The sequence below is a fragment of the Aotus nancymaae genome, unplaced genomic scaffold (genome assembly GCF_030222135.1).
Source record: "Aotus nancymaae isolate 86718 unplaced genomic scaffold, 86718_ANA_hifiasm-v0.15.2.pri h1tg000014l, whole genome shotgun sequence".
Classification (NCBI taxonomy): Eukaryota; Metazoa; Chordata; class Mammalia; order Primates; family Aotidae; genus Aotus; species Aotus nancymaae.
The window spans coordinates 88,603,348-88,620,335 of NW_026988425.1; the positions used below are offsets into that span (position 1 = coordinate 88,603,348).

At 38.7% G+C, this 16,988-nt stretch overlaps 1 protein-coding gene across 3 annotated transcripts in view; it reads right to left on the bottom strand.

The window, feature by feature from the left end:
• The window catches only part of PCSK1 (proprotein convertase subtilisin/kexin type 1), a 48,608-nt gene extending 42,882 nt beyond the window's left edge, over positions 1-5,726 (bottom strand). The window contains exons 1-2 of one of the 3 annotated variants that reach the window (XM_012477576.2): positions 5,341-5,726; positions 1,742-1,846 (exon numbers count right to left, since the gene is read on the bottom strand). In XM_012477576.2, the coding sequence (XP_012332999.1) occupies positions 1,742-1,846; positions 5,341-5,520 (285 nt within the window). In that variant the 5' untranslated portion in view covers positions 5,521-5,726. Of the gene's footprint in view, positions 1-1,741; positions 1,847-4,559; positions 4,639-4,735; positions 4,859-5,340 lie in introns of those variants that run through there. The other 2 variants (XM_012477577.3, XM_012477578.2) reach the window with 2 other exon arrangements.
• Positions 5,727-16,988: the final 11,262 nt, after the last annotated feature.

Genomic DNA, 16,988 nt, shown 5'->3' on the forward strand with positions numbered 1-16,988 from the left:
TTCCTAAAATAAAATTATTCTTGGGCTAATTTTTTACAGCTATACCTGTGCTGGAGACTAAATTCTCAGCTTTTTCTCATAATGTCTTGAGGTTCCTCCCCAAAATCAGCTATCAAGGGGATAGCTGATTCTACTCTAAAGAGTAGAATGGGTCATCTGTTCATTTTCATGTGATATTTTGAGTAAGAATAACAGTTAGGTATGCTCTACCCTGTCAGTTTTCTCCTATGAAAATGAGAAGAGAGATCAGTTTAACTTCCATGTGCATTAATGGGCATACAGTTTGGGCATGCATTTAGGCAAAGAATGAAATCTCTCTCCTGCTTGGCCCAGGGAATAAGCCTAGCCAGAGTGCTGGAAGTTGTTCTGCTTTTCAGAGCCCACACATGATGAGCCCTCTGCCTTGAAGTGAGTCAGGGAAGACCTCAGTGGACAAGAAGCTTCTGTAATAAGGTCAAGGGCCTCTCATTTGGTCTCCCACATCAAGCAGCAACTTGACAAAAAGGGCCAGCCATAGGTGTAGACGAGCTATAGGGTCACTGTCCGTGGTCCTAATACAGAATTGTTAGGATTTGCTTGTTTCTTTTACATTTGAACACTGACCCAGGCTATTCTCTACTCTTATACTTTGCCTTTTTCTTCTTCTTTTTAAAATTCTATCAGTTTCAGAATGAATAAAACAGCAAATTATTTTACAGGTTTCATTAATTCCATCTACTTTCAACAGTTCTATCACCTTTCTGACACTTTATATATATAATATATATAAATATATTTATATATATATATTTTCCTGAGAATTTGAAAGGATGTTTTTAATCCTCTCACCAAGAAGATCTCTTGCCATAATTCTCCAGGGTGTCCTAGGCAACAAAAAATCATGTACACAGATATCAGGCCAATTAGGATAAATTTCTTCCAGTATGACATATGCTTGAGAAAAGGTAACACTGTTTATGCAAATTACAATAATCCAGACATAGTCAACATTTTCTGATGTTTGCTGACCATGAAAATAGACTTCAAAATCAATAGGTACATTAGCTATATATTCAAATTACCTCTACCTTATTTACTTGTATTTATTACATACATTTTCTTCTGTTACCTAATCATTGAACTGGTATACAAACAAGGGTAAAAAGAGATCAAATGGTTTGGATCCAACCATAGAATGCTTCTGGAAGACTTGGATTTACAGTTCTCTCATAAACAACTAGCTGCTTATATAGCAAAACCAAATAGAGATAATAGACTGTTTTTCAGTTACACTGAAGTGTTACTGAAAGTAAGGCTTATGTATTTCTTTGGTGTCCCCACACTGGTGTTAAAGTGTTTGGTACATAATAGGTACCTAATAAAAGGTTGTTGATTGTATTGTCAAACATTTTTATTAGTGCTGCCCCTTCATTTTAAATATTCATTTTTATGCTCTTAGACTGACTTTGTGAGTGTACATATAAAATTAACTTTAGATACATATATATAACTGTATATAAGATATAATTAAAGTACATATTTTTGTGTATAAATTAACCTTAGCTCAACCAATCCAACCCAATTTTGTTATTATTATATGCAATTATAATTTTATAGAAAGAAATTAGAAACATTACAGATAAATAATCTTGGTCACAATAAAAAGAATCACATTTCCAAAATGCTTCTGTTCTTATTAGAAATTAATAAAGAAAGCAGATAAGTTAGAGTATTGGTTTGAAGACAAATGTACAACACTTACACGATCATCATCAGATAATCTCTTAGTGATATGAAGGGCACTCCTTCGAGACCTTCTGGGATGGTTTTTATGTTTGAATAAGTAGTGATTTTCAAGTGGACCAATCTACAAAAGGAAAGAATTAAAATAAATATTCACTTTCCCAAACAAGTATATATGGATTAGCTTAAAACTCAGCTAACTTAAAGATACACAACTTTTATTAAGCCCATTCCTTGTAGCTGAAGTTAACTTTTTAAAAACTTATTTTAAGTTCAGGGCTACAAGTACAGGTTTGTCACACAGGTGAACTTTTGTCATGGGTTTTTTTGTACAGATTATTTCATCACCCAGGTATTAAGCCTAGTACCCCTTAGTTATTTTTTCTGATCCCTTCCCTTCTCCCACCCTCCACCCTTCAAAAGGCTCCAGTATGTGTTGTTCTCTTCTATGTATTTATGTGTTCTCATCATTTAGCTCACTTATGAGTGAGAACATGCAATATTGGCTTTCTGTTCTGTGTTAGTTTGCCAAGAATAATGACCTCCAGCTTCATCCACATTCTTCATGAAGAAGACCCTGATAGAGGTCTTGAGATGACTCTCAGAATATTATGGCTTGGACTCACAGTATATTCACTAGCTCACAGTGGGAGGCTAGTGATGCCTCTATTTTACACACATTGGAGGAAATACATGTTTTTTTGCATGTGACAATATCTTAAAATGCTCATTTAATCAAATATATCTGGTCAAAGAACAATTGTAGTAAGCAGGCAAACACTTGGGATACTATTTACGGTCAGAGCCACTTTCCACTAAAATAAATTATTGTTGTTATAAAATGTAGCCATTTAATCCATGGTGACAACTATTATTAGCTACTATTAGTGATCATTTGATTTTCCACTAATTCAAGGCCTCAGAGAAGAACATGCTACATTTAGGCAGGTGTTCCACTTTAGAGTGTGTATACTTCTCTGGGTAGCTATTGAAATATTTGATTCATTTAGAACTATACTCTTTATTATTTTGAGCAAGTCTCCCTTTACTCAGCACTAAATTTGAAGCTACCAAATCCTCTAGATAATCCTGCATTTTTAATATACAACAGGATATTACAGAAGAACCATGTTCTTTACATTGGTGGTTCTTAACACCTAGAGAATTTTTAAATAGAGATGCTTAGGCCCTGCTCCAAGCCTGAACCTCAGTGAATCTTCCTACAAGCTGTCAATGGAATTGGGGTGAGAAATCAGTAGCCATAGAAAAAGATCACCAAAGCTTAGCCCTGTTTTTTTTTCTGTCAACTGATTTTTCTTCTTGTCACTACCTTAATCCAAGCTTTATCCTGAGGCAGTAAGGTGCCCAATATAGTAATGCTAAATTAGTGTTAGTAATATTAAACAAAAAGAGAAATAAGCAGAACCAGGAAAGCGCCATCAGTCTTCTACAAAGAATTACTATTCTAATAAAATAATTTTTGTTAAATTTGTTTGAAAATCTTTGTTAGTAATGCCTTTTTAACTAAAAATGGCTAGAGGAAAGATAGTATTATAGGTCATATGTAAATATAGATGGTTTTTCCCCACTATTTTTTAATGCTTTTGTGACTGTGCTATCCCATACCCAAAGATCCTCCCAAGAATATTGGTGTGTTGCTTTTTACTATTTAGATTTATGTTTATTTATTTTGAAAAGCAATTCTCACATTGAGTGGCCCAGGTTTAGATACATGCCTAGAGCTAACAGGTGGGAAAGAGAAGAGGGAGTTAGTTTTTGCTTCCTTCCCCATTCTCCTCCTACACAGTTACTATTGCTATTTAACCTTTCAGTAGCTGCTCAAGGAATACACAATTAAACCCCCAGTTTCTACCCCAATAGGACATACATGATTTTCATGATGCCCACAATACTCACCAGCACAATTTTATCTGCTACTCACCCTCTCTTTGAGTCTCAAAAATTCACAATTATCAGGCTTACTACTAAGCTGTATTATGTCTCACTGTTTTCCCACAAGCTGTTTTCTATGCCTGGACTGTCTTCTCCAATCTCATTATGTTCTCCTGACAACATCTGACTCCTCTTCCCGGGCAAATATTTTCTCCTTTGGGCAGTTTTCACTCACCCCTTCCAAATTCCCTTCCACTTTCATTCCTTCAACCAATGAATATCCAGACTCCAAGTACAACTTCTATTATTACACAAATTACAATCAGTTGCAATCATTTATCTCTAAGCTAGTCTCCTCCAGAGTCTTGATTACTTGAGAGCGTTTCTTTCCCTCCTCTTAATCCTCAGCCCCTAACATGGTGCTTGGCACAAGGGCAAGGGCTGGCCGAAAGCTAAAGACTCATCTGCTCCTGGGACACCAGGAACTGCATTGATTTTCCTGCCGAGCATTTCAAAGACAATTTGGTTTATAAAGTTGAGAATAAAGCCTCGAGCAACAGAAGGCGAATTCCCCAGCGGGTTAGATCCACAGAATCGCCAACGCCCCCGCCGATTACTCATTCGCGACTTCAGCGGCGTCAGAACCACCACCTCCAGAAAAAAAAAAAAAAAAAACGCGCCAAAATGTTTTAAACTCCCTCCTCCCCCGCTTCAATGCAGACCAACTTCCCAAGCAGAGGGCAAGGGCTTGATTCACAGCCAAAGAAAGGAAAGCTCTAGCTTAGAAGTCACACTCCCTAGGGTCCCCTCGGAATCGCTCGGCTATGAGCAGTCTCCCACTTAATGTCTTCACGTCCACCCACCTCCAACCAGCTATCTATTGACCAAGCCTCCACTTGGACAGGCAACAATAAGCTGAAATTCCCGAGAAAACGATTACGTACTTGGCTGAAGAACAAGAGAAAAAATAGATCCCTTCCCCACAGTCAGTTCGGCATCTCGACCCTGCAGTGGGACTGGCCGGGCAAAGTTATAAAGCTTGGACTTCACAAGTTCCCAGTGAAAATCCGGAGCTCCCCAGAGAGGCGTGGAGATAGATAGTCCCGTATCTTTCACCCACCATTTCTCCCCGCAGCGTCCCAGGCTACTCCTCGGCCTCCCATCCTCCTGGTCGCGAATCCCAGCAGCTGGCACTCTTCCAATGCCCTGGGCGTGCCCTTAAAGGCTGCCAGGGCGGACAGCCCCAAGCCTGCTTAGCCCCTTGCCTCAGGACTTGGATCTGATGCTGCCATATTGAAAAGAAGGCAACAGCCAGCTCCCGACGCAGACCGCCTGAGTCCCGGGGGATGGAGCGCACTGCTTTTCCCTGGGGCGCTCGGTTGGTGAAAGCTTGAGTGCATCTCAAGTTCCCATAACAAGCTTGGAGGGATTTTTCTTCCAAACCGCGCGGGAACGGATTTCAATTCTAGAGCGGCCAACAGTAAGCATAAGCCCTACCCAGCTGCAGCGGCTTCCTTCTGCTTGGCGGCGCCCAGCCCAAACAGTAAATAATGCAAGCTTTCTCTCTCTCCTAGAGCGCCAGGGGCGAGAGCAGGAGCAGCTCCTTGTTCTTTGCTACACTGGGCTCCGGAGAGTGCAACCTGGGGCTCCCACTTGGAAGACCGCGCTCCAGTCCCGTTCGTCCCCTGGGGCCCCAGAAAGTTTCTTGAAAGTGGAAACTCTTACCTGACCCAAAAGGTCATAGCCCAGCTCCTCGGCGATGGCCGAGGCTGCTTCCGGGCCCCCGGGGATCTCCGCCGCCCATTCATTGACAAATTGCCTTTTCGCTTTTGCACTGTTCAATGCACACCAAGCGCAAAAGAGGGCGAAAGCAGTGCACTGCAGAGTCCAGGCTCTTCGCTCCATGGCTCACACACTCGCTTGAAGACGAGTGAGAAGGGAAGAGAAAAAAGAAGCAAGACAGGAGAAAAGCCAGACAGACTCCCCCTTCCCACCCTCGGGCTCTGGACGGCTCCTGGCTCCTGGTTGCTCTGCGAAGAGCTAGGAGGCGCGCGAGGAGAGGCTGGGCGGCGGCGAGCGCTCAGTGAAGCGCTTCGGTCTCCAGGCTGAGTGGAGCCCCAGCCCTTCCCAGCCAGGATGGAAATGAGTGTTTACACGTCAAATCGACGAAAGCCATCTCTTGACGTCAGATCTACCTGGACTAAGATCTGAATGGTATTCCCAGCGGGGTGGAGAAGCGGCTAAAATAAGCAGCCAGGGATTAGGAAAAGGAAGGAACTATTTGCTGGGATCACTTAAGTCTGCTCCCTATCTGCCCATAAATTCTGTACCGTGAGAAACATCGTCACTTTTCAAAGAAAAGTGCCCCCATTTGAATATAACTACCAAGAATCAAAGGCTGGGAGTGCTTTTTCTCTGTATTTGCTTTATTATCTCATGGGGGTGGGGTAATGGGGAAGTGATAGGATTCTTATAATGACCCTTTGAGTACCAGCACCTGCTATGGAGAACAAGGTTCTTAGGTCTTTCAAATCAGAGAGAGGCTAGGAGGGTAAGCAGGAGAAGCTACTACTGCCCAAATTCTGTTCTAAATTGTCTAAGAAAATGAGCATGTCTCCGAGACAATGTTAAAGCAATACTTTTAAAAATGAATTTTAATCATTCAAACCACCTTAGTTTACAAGTTTGTTTCCTCCTCCCTTTTGTTTCTCAACCTTAATAAAACAGTATCAATAGTTTACTCCAGACATCGCAAACCTAGCGCCACCACCACCCTTTACAGTGTTTAGCAGTAAAATGATTAATCATGTATTATTAAAAAACATTTTTAAGAATTTGTCAACAAGGGGATCTAGGGTCCCAAAGCTGTTGTGTTGATTCAGGGAGGGAAAGAACAGTTTTTATTTACCCCGACTTTCCATTTTTCCCTCAGTAGAGCTCTTCACTTTGGTGCTGAACTGGAACTGTGCCATTACTTTCCCATAAAATGCACAATGCCTTTTTGTGGAAAAATGGTTTCCTGTGGACGGAGAACAAGCAAACATCTAAACGAACCCTCCACCCCTCACCCGAGGGAAATGAATTCAGTCTCCCATGGTGGTGCCTATTCGAATCCTGGGTTTAAACCCTGCAGGAGATACAAGCGCCTAGTATTCAGCACCGAGGTCTGGACAGCGACACACGCAAGACTGCTGCAGAAGCTGGACTCGCTCTTCTGAGCTCCGTTAAGACCTCCACCCTTCTGTGGCTGACCAGCACCAAGCTGTATTCCTTTTCATATGTGCCTTTCCCTCTTTTGAACAGCAAAATAGGAAATTGGCCGCAGAGGGGAGTGTGGTTAGGTTCATGATCGTGACAACTTGTGTCCAGCTCTTGGAAACGTGTTGGACTCAGGCCAAAAGTAAAATCGCCGGGAGGTGAAAGTGAGAGTGTGCCGCATCTGGGAAGATCTTTTTTTAAGCTCAACCGCCTGAGGGCGCGATCTATTCTGGAGAAATAGAAGAGGAGAAGGTTGAAAAGAAAGCATATGAACAGGTGGAGAAAGGAAGCAAGAGATGTTCCTTACAAGAAGCAAATGAGACAAGACTTAGTGGAGGATGGGGCTCCGTAGTGCTAATTTTTCATTTGCCTCCACGTTTGCAGAAATGTGCACTAGAGAATTTCTTTAAACATAAAGCATCTTTACAAAAACAAATGTCAATGTTAATAAGCTATGTGATATGGTTAAGTGTTTTACAATAATATAATTCACATGAGATGAAATGGAATGGGCTCTGATTGATAGCTTTGTTGTCTGTCTGTTTTGTAAATTCAACATGTGTGAATGTTGATGGCTAGGTAAGCTGTCTTTTCCTCAGCCTGAGTTATGGCCTCAAGTTCTCAAGGGTGTTTCATTCTCACAGCAGACAGATGCTAACTGTGCACTAGCAAGGCAGGAGAAGCCCAGGGCAAATGTTTTATAATGGTAGATGTGTCAGAGGAGAAACATATTTGTCCTTTTCTTATTATCGTCCAAGTAAATCAGTTTGGCAGAGTGTTGGCAATAGGATCAGTGTCTCTCTCATTAATGAGGCATTTGTCTTAAATTGAGCAACACATAAACCTGGAATAAACATTTGGTTTATATACCTAATAGGGCAAACTAAACTCTCACAAAAATAAGGCAATCTCCTCATCCACAAAATACATATATCAGTAACTTAATCCACTATTGTCTGACTTTTATCCTATGAACCTCTTTGCCAGAACTTCTGGCATGCAGAAGAAATAAATTTCTGCCGAGATTAGAGGTGCAAGTAGATTTATAATCTATTTTAACTTTTTGTACCAAGGGCTAGTCGTATCCTGATTTGTAGATCATGGTAGTAACCTCCAGGCCCATCAGTGTTATATTTCATATCATGAATTGGAAGAGCCAATTATCACCCTTAAGTTGGTTTTAATAGCATTTGATTCATATGATTAATTTATATAGGAAACTGGATACTCCAGAAACTAAAGAGGACATGTTTCCATTATAAATTATCAAATGAGTGCCATGCCTCTTTCATGACTGCTCACAACTGCCCAGTGATACAGCTAAGCATTCATTAAGGTTTCTTGGAGAAAAAAACAGAGCTAGTATAAGCAGAAAGAATATGCTCGAACAAGATCTGTAGATCACCATATCTCTTTAATCTAAGGAAACAAATGTTTTAAACATTTTGTTACTATGAAATAAAACATATGCCCTTGGGCATACTAAATAATGTGCTCAATATTTATCACAAAGTGGACACAGTGTAGCCATTTGGGCCAAGAAAAAGAACATTTCTAGCCCCACAGAATAACAGAATAATAGTCCTAGATTTTCAAGAGATGTTAAAGAATGGGTAAGAAAATAATGTAGGTTTAACATTTTCCAGTTATTATGTAGACTTTCCTGTTTGCTATGGGTAACAGTTAACTGCACATTAACTCAAAGGTGTAACAAATTAGCCTGTAATAAAACTAGAAAATTTTTGGTAGCAGAACACATTATAGAAGCAAACCTACCTATAGCAGTGTTTCCAAACATAGAAAATAACAACATTTTTGTGGCACACTGGGGTAAACTGGAGGAAATTTGAAGATACCTGTATGGAGCTGGGTGAAGAAATTCATAATATTTTCTTTACATGATACAATTATGATAACAAAATAAAATATAACATTTTGGGCAATACATTAAATTGCATATTAATAAGTTTAAATTGAGAAATCTGAATATGCTTTCACCAATATAAGTTTTTATCTGAAGGCTATATATCATTTCTCATTAAAACATTTTAATGACAAATGATCGTTTTATATTCTTAATAGCTGCTGCCAATGAAACTTTTTTTGCAAGACTCTATTTTAAATAATATAACGTTCTTACTTTTTATTTTCTTAACAAATTTACCATTGGAATTTATATGAGGAAGCATATAGATTCAGAATCCACCTAAACTTTATAGGTAAAGTATGACAAAATAATATTGAAATTGTAAGCTGGAAAATGCACACACCTTTTAGAGAAGTTACCATCCACCAACTTTACCACAAATTGAGAAAAGTATCTAGTATACACAAAGATGGATATTGGGGTGACCACCTAAAGATACACCTGCCAGAAGTCCCTGAATTACTTTCTCATGATATCTCCTCCCACGACCAAATTTTGGTGGGCATGCTATGCTAATTAAGTATTTGGAATATGAACTCCTCTAGCAGATCCACACTTTTCACGTGATGGAAATAGACATGCTTGCAGCAGGTTGCTGAAGTAAATACAGCATCAAGGTGGTAGACATGGTTTGGTTGAGTTCCAAGAGCTCAGCAACAAGCTACTCACCTGGCCTTTCCAAGTGATGAGAAGACCAAATATCTTGAGGGACATCTTTAACTCCACTGGTTGGGATACTCTGACCTATCTAAATGGAAGGGAAAGAGTAACAAATCAAAGTCTATACACTGCAAAGGCTTTAAGGTGGATGAATAATTACGAAGGATTTTTGCTGAATGAACTAGATCAACACAAAAATCTTGAATTTAACATAGAATTGAATTATTAAAATCAAAGCAATGAGTGCCGTAAATCCCACTTGATAGAAATAATGGATCTTTTCTAATGAAAACTGATAATTAAATGTGGCCATATGCAAGTATTTAGGCTCTTTCTTTAACAGGTTTTTTTTTTAAATATGCATTTACTTAGTGAGTTTCAGAGCATCCCTGCTTCTGCTTCCAGGCAATACTCTTGCTTCCTCTATGCTCTTGAACATTGCCATTTTTGTGTTAAAATCTCAGTGTTTAACTGCTTTCTCTGCTCCTGAAGTATGCATTTCTATGAGAATTATAGACTTCAGTGTTGAAAAGTGACCTTGAATATTATACAGCTCCTTGCTTCTCAAAGTCTTGTTCACATACCAGCATTATAGGCATCAGATGGAAACTGGTTAGAAATGCAGACCCTCAGCCCCCAGCCCTGAAATACTGAATCAGAATCTGCATTGTTAATGAGTCCATAGTGATTCATATGCAATTAAAGTTTGAGAAGCACTGATCTAGTTAACACATATACATGACACTCCTCTGTGATATTTTTATCAAGTTGTTAGGCAATTTCTGGTCTCCCAAAGCAACCCATTCTTTGGTTTGGATTGGCAAAAATGGTTACAAAGTCCTTCCTTATAATGATATTATGCATTTCCTCATTACTACCTCGTCAAGCAAGCTCAATTTACCCTCTGGTACCACACTGACAAGTTTCAATCTCTTTTATACATGCTAGTGCTTCATACATTGAAGGCAGATTTTTATATCTTGCCTAAATTTTTTCTGCTATAGGTTAAACATCTCCAACCTTTGTATCACTTTGGCATTCTGCTTGCCCTTGTCTGGATAGAATATTTTAACAGAATTTTTTAAATGTGGCACCCAGAATGGAATAGTGTAGTTGGCTAAATAAAGAGATAATTTATTTTTACAACTTTTTATTTTGAAATAACTTTATAGTTACAGAAAATTCAAAAGAAAAAAAATAACAGTACACAAAGCTCATATATACTGTTCATGCACGTTTCCCAGGGGTTTACATCTTGTGTAACCATAGTACAATTACCTAAATCAAAACATTAACGATGATACAATATTCTTATCTATAGACCTTTATACATTTCCAGCTGTTCTATTAGTACATCTTTTTTTATGGTCCAGTATTCAATTAAGGCTCCCTATTGCATTTGGCTATTATGTCTCCTCCAATCTGGGATATTTTATCTTTGTCTCTGATGACCTTAAAACTTTTAAAGAGTACTATTCAGTTATTTTATATTATGGTCCTTAATTTTGGTTTGTCTGGTATTTTCTAACAATTAGGCTGGGATCAAACACTTGTAGGAATAAGTGATATTATGTCATTTTCATTGGCTTGTATCAGGAGGTACATGATGTCTGCATGTCTAATTACTTGTGATGTTATTTCTGATCACTTGATTAAGATCGTATCACATCAACCAGACTTCTCCACTGTAAAGTTACTATTTGAAAAATAGTATTTCAATGCAAAAATTATTGTCAAACTCATAATGCGGAGAACCATAATGTAGTAATAGTCTCCAAATAAAAATAAAAATAAAATAAAAATAACTTCACTTTTTTCATAGACATTTATGTTTGTGATGCTCATAACTTCTTACTCCACATGTCAGGAAATTTTTCTGTGAGATTAAGTGAAATAATCCATCTAAGGCAGTTAGCAGAAGGGCGAAGACAGAGACATTGCTTAGTTTGCTACTACTATTAATGCTATTAACCTATTACTTTCCACTTAATATATAGACATATTTCCACGTCAATAACTGTTCACTGGCATAATTTATAAAGGTTGCATAGTCTTCCATTAAATGGGTTAAATATACTTTAACTTTTCAAATATTGGGGGACACTTAGAGTGTATCTATTTGCTTGGCTACCATACTTCCAGGTAAAGTTGGTTGATTAAATATATGTGTCTACTTTCACTCACCACTAAAATCCCCCAAAAACTACAGAGAAGGGATTCTTTTAAGCACCTAAACTCTTAAAATGGGGAGAACAGAAGTGGAAGCAATCACAAAAAATTATGAAAGCAGAAAAGCAAATAATTTAGCAGACCTAAGAAAATAAAATGTTAATCCAGCAGCAGGGAAAGCCAAGAACTAACCCTTTCTATGCCTCAGACTCAGGAATTGGCAGGCACCAAACAGCTTCACAATGGGATGAAAATAGATGGGAAAATAAAAAAGATTGCTTAAAGTCTATTTCAGAAGCAATTCCCAAGCTTCCATCATCACTCTTTATTGCTGAAAACTATCACTTTGTCACCCAGCAAAGAGATTGAGGGTGTTTTCCCCAGAGAAATCAGGCACAGTTATGATGGAGGCTTCACCCCCCCGCCACCCCCCAAAGCAGCTGTAAAAGTTTGGTCACCTCGGGCTTGCTTCCTAGCAAGTGCTACTGAGGGACAAATAATAATGGACTGACCCTAACTTCCCCTTGGTTTCTCACCTCCTTCCAGTGAACACAGGGATTAATCTGCTTGTTGTTTAAATTAATATAATCCTAGAAGCAGTTGTAAACAAGTGGAGGAGAGCAGACCTTCAACAATTGTCTCTAATTATGGTTAGAAGAGGGACCAATCTTGATCCCAGATATGACAGGCAAGAAATATATATGATCAGTAAAACTGAAAGAGAAAACAAAGATAGTAAAGCAGAAGTGGCCCACGGCACATTACTTTAAACGTTCTAAGTAAGCTTCTGATATGGAAACTCAGGAAATATCTAACAAAAATCTGGTTTTCTGGTTTCTCTTTAAAAACTAGAAAATGTTGGTCTAGAGACAGTGGTCCCCACAATTCTCAGACACTGAGACAAAGTATCAATTTCTGCAATTATGTTTATCCCACCTTTTTTTCTTATACTAGTGTTCAGAAATCCTTAACTCTATCAAACATAGAGGGAAAATAGCAGAGAGAATTGAGAGTTTGGAGCTTTTCTCTTATGCCTGACTTATTCCATTCAATCAGGGTATCATGTCTCCTATGAGCATGTGTGTCTCTAGCCCATTCCTTAGACCCCGCTGTCCCTCTACTATTCAGACCTGGCCACACTGCAGCTGTAGCTGTTTACTTACCGCAAGAGAGAGAGGCTAAGACCAGCAAGCCCAATGGGTGCCACATCTCAAGCAAACGTGTATTGGCCAGGTCTGAGTTGTTACATGCTAAGGAGAAGAGCTAGCAGGTAGCAAAAGTTAATTCTAAGCTCATGAACTTGGGAAAGAGATGGACTTGTGGGTGAGGGAGATGGGTAGGAGAAATGGCAGCAGGGAGAGGGAGTCAGTTTAAGGCTACTCAAGTTCTTCTGGCTCTCCAGTTAGAATTACTCAATAATTCAGGGTAAGGCCCTACATACACATGGGGGAAATGTCAGGGTTTGGCATTGAGAAAGCTAGGAAAGAAAAAGGTATGGGAAAGTGTTTCATGGGTGCAATGGTTGATGATACAGCTTATGCTTTCCTATTGCTCTACAGCTGGAAAAAGCAGAGGAAATGGCTTTAATTTTATTTGCAAGACTAGTTAAGAGTCAATGGAAGAACTGATACTATTTGATAAACTGCCCAAATGCTAGGTGAACATAATTTCAAAAAGCATTAAACGCAGATATAAGAGCAGACTCAAAACGAAACACCTGGATTTGAATCTCTGCCACTTGTTAGCTGGGAACATCCAGACACATTTTCAATATGTCTTTGCTCTGGTTTCCTCAATACAAAATGAGGGTATAATAGTAATTTACCTGTCGAAGTTATTATCCATAACATACTTACAACATTGTCTCATACAAGTAAATGAGAGTTATTTTTATTGAGAGAATAGCATCCTAGTTACACAATAGTTTGTTACACACGTTTCTCAAATTCTGGAGTGGGGAGGCATCTTGGACAGAGAGATGATTTCAAAGTGTGAAACTGCCTCAATCGAGAATTGAGTCTCAATTCTGGCACTCATTTCTCACCTCCTTTTCTCCTTTTTTCCCTACTCACTAATTTTTAGTGTGTTCCTCTCCCTCTTTTTTTTTCTTTCTCTCATAATCATACACATTCCCAATTGACTTTTCCCATAAGCCTGTTGAGAGAGCCACAGCAGGTTTTATTAACTCTAGTTAACTGAAATGCATGAGTGAAGTCATTTACCCACTGCTCACAGAGTGAACTTCACACATCTGACCTGAGGACCAGATTCTTCCTCTTGGAGCACTTTGCATCTGATTTTTTCGTGGAGGATCAGTAGCGATGGGGTTAAGGGTTCTAGGAAGACTAGAAGTTTTCCCTATCTAAGCACATTTATTGAAAGTGGCACCTTAGAAGAAAAGGGACCATATAAACTCATTAGTATTAATTATACTGCAAATGTATAAAGTAAGAAAGCAGATGTTAATAAGTTTGACATTCAACATCAGCAGAGGTCACATCATGAAGCACACAGAGAAAATAGTCAAAGAGGCACTTTTTAATAATGTGCTTACTCCTTCACTTTGCCTGCCTCCTGATATTAGAAACAGCCTGTCTGTGATTCTGCTCATGGGTGATTGAGTAGTAACACAATTACTTCATTTCAATTTCCCAACTTCCTGTGGGAATGTTTGGATCCAGCCTACAAGAGCCATGATTGTAGGAGTATAATGAGAACTGGTGTTTATATAGCAATTTACAATATTCACAGGGATTTCCATCTATTGGCTTCTCACTACAAAATTATTACAATTCCCACTTCACAGACAAGTAAACTAAGTCACAGGCAGGCAAGGCTACCAGAGTTTGCATAGATAATCTCACAGACCTAACACTCAAGTTCTGCAGTGCTTCTACCTTCCATTTATATGGAACAGTTTGATGTTTAATATTTTAGCAGATAAGTATTTGAGTCCTCTCTGCCCCGTACTAGCATTGTTACCTGGAATAGCTCCTGAATCTTCAGCTTCCTCATGAAACAGAGGAAATAATACGGTTTACTATTTGTGAGAATTGAATGAACTAAATCATGTAAACATGAGAACACAACGTAGCCCATAGTAGGGACTCAATAAAATGTAGCTGTCATTATGATTGGTCTGTCTTCTGCCATTTTCTTTGCTTTGCATTGAAGAAAACTGTCCATGATTTTAGATTAACTTAGAAGACTTATGTTCCTAGGTTTCTGTTATCATAAAATATTATTACTATCTTTAGCTTTGGTAAGACCAGGAACCTGGAAACTAAATAAGTGAAATGGATAGTATCCCTGGCATTAGTGCCCAACGTATTGTGGAACAATCATTTTCAAATGGTTTACTATACGTAATACTTACCAGGAGTGCTCGTTTAAAATGCAGCTTCCTAAGCATTTCTTCTCCCATTCTGATTCTGGAATGGCCTGAGGCCCAGGAATCTACAGACTTCAACAGATACCCTTGGAGGTCATAAGGAGCCCTGTGAAAAGCCCTGAACTGGTGTTGGCCCCTACCCTACTGCTGCTGCTGCTGCTGCTGCTGCTTCACTTTCTTCTCTTTCTCTTCTTCCTCCTGATCTACCTCCTGCTTCTTTATCTCCATTTCCTCTTCTTCCTTCTTTATTGTCATCACCATGATTCTCTTCATTCTCTGTCTTCCCTTCCAATTTTTTCTCATTCTTTTCTGTCTTCTCCTTCTTCTTCTTTTTGTAACCATTTCAAATAGACTACCTGAGGTTATTTTCCACTATTAGGGTAGCTCTTTTATTACCTCTTTAGAAAAAATGCAGCTGAACCTGGGGAAAAAAAACAGTCATGACTCAAAGAAAATATGTCTATATATAACTTCCCAGGAGCCAATTAGGAAGATAGTCATTAGGTTGAGGTGATCCTTTGCTCACACATCACTGTAAGGCTCTGGCCCTCTCACCAAGAATAAAAGAACCCATTCTTGTTTTCAGAGCTTATTAATGCTGGATTAAAATATAATACCCTGAGAGCACATTTTAAAGTCTTTCCTGTGAAGATGCATAACTATATATGGATAGAATGATTGTTCCTACAATCCAAGAATACTTATGTATATCGATCTTTTGCTTCAAGCCAGCCAGGCGCTCCAAGAACAATGTTAACAGTTTCTACATTCCGCCGCAACATCCAACTTATTGCATCTAAATTCTGGGAACCTCGTCAAGAAAGCCAAGTGTCAATTATGAAACTACTTAAGCTAACCAATTGTGATCACCAATTTGGATACTATATCTGTATAGCTTCAAAGAAAGCAGATATTTTGCAATTAAGAACTTTAAAAAGTATAAATAGCCATTGAAAGTGACTTTATCAGTCGTTATCAATTCTTGCTGCACTTAGTGTCTTGAAAACAATACTGATGCCCTGGCCCTAAGTCCACAGATTGTGATTTAATTCATGTGGCATGGGTCACACCAGGTGATTCTGTTGGGCATCACGGGATGTCCATTGATATACATGAACCAAATTTATTTAACAATTTCCTGCTCTCTAAGTCCTTCTGCAAGTCATGGGCAGAGATTAAGCCTAGAAGTAAAATGAAGCAGAGAATCTTAAGAATACCTTAGTCTCAACTACATGCATATTTTAGAGAAAGTGAAATATGAGTCTAGCATTTCTTCTTAACTATCTCAATTCTCTATTTCATGTGGCTAGGGTATACTTGATCTTGTCAAAATATTTCCAGCATCTAACAACATGTAGAACCTCAAGGGCACATTCCAAATGAATCATAGCAATATAAGGAACGAAGGTAAAAGCAAATTAAGTTTGGTCAACAATTTCTTTTGGTTGAATCAGAGTTGTCACAGAAGCAGCCACAGAGGTTGGGAGTCCACCCCACCTTGCCCCTTCTGGAGCTTGTAAAGACTAACTGGACCGACTCACAGAAAGGGAGCATTCTTTGCACTAGTCTGTGAGTCTAGGTTATGTCTTCGCTTCTCATCAAAAATAGATGCACTGAGATCATGACTTGCTAGTAAGCCTCCTATAACAGATTTTTCACTGTATTGCTGATGGAAGTAAGACTCACTTAATTTAGTGTTTGAGTACTTGCTATCTGCCTTGATGCTCTGGCACTTCAAGTAAAGTTTTATTGTTTTCTATGTTTTGATGTTTAAAGAACTTTGCAAATTGAATTCTTCTTTCATTTTATCTCAAGCTGTACAATCTGCTGGTTTCTATAATTTGAAATATCTTCTTTCCTTCTAATATTACCACCAAATCATTGTCTATAACAAAAGAAAAATCCTTTCTCTTATTTGCATTTTTACTTTATGCCAAAACTTCTGAAAATTTTTTCTTAACTAGTATT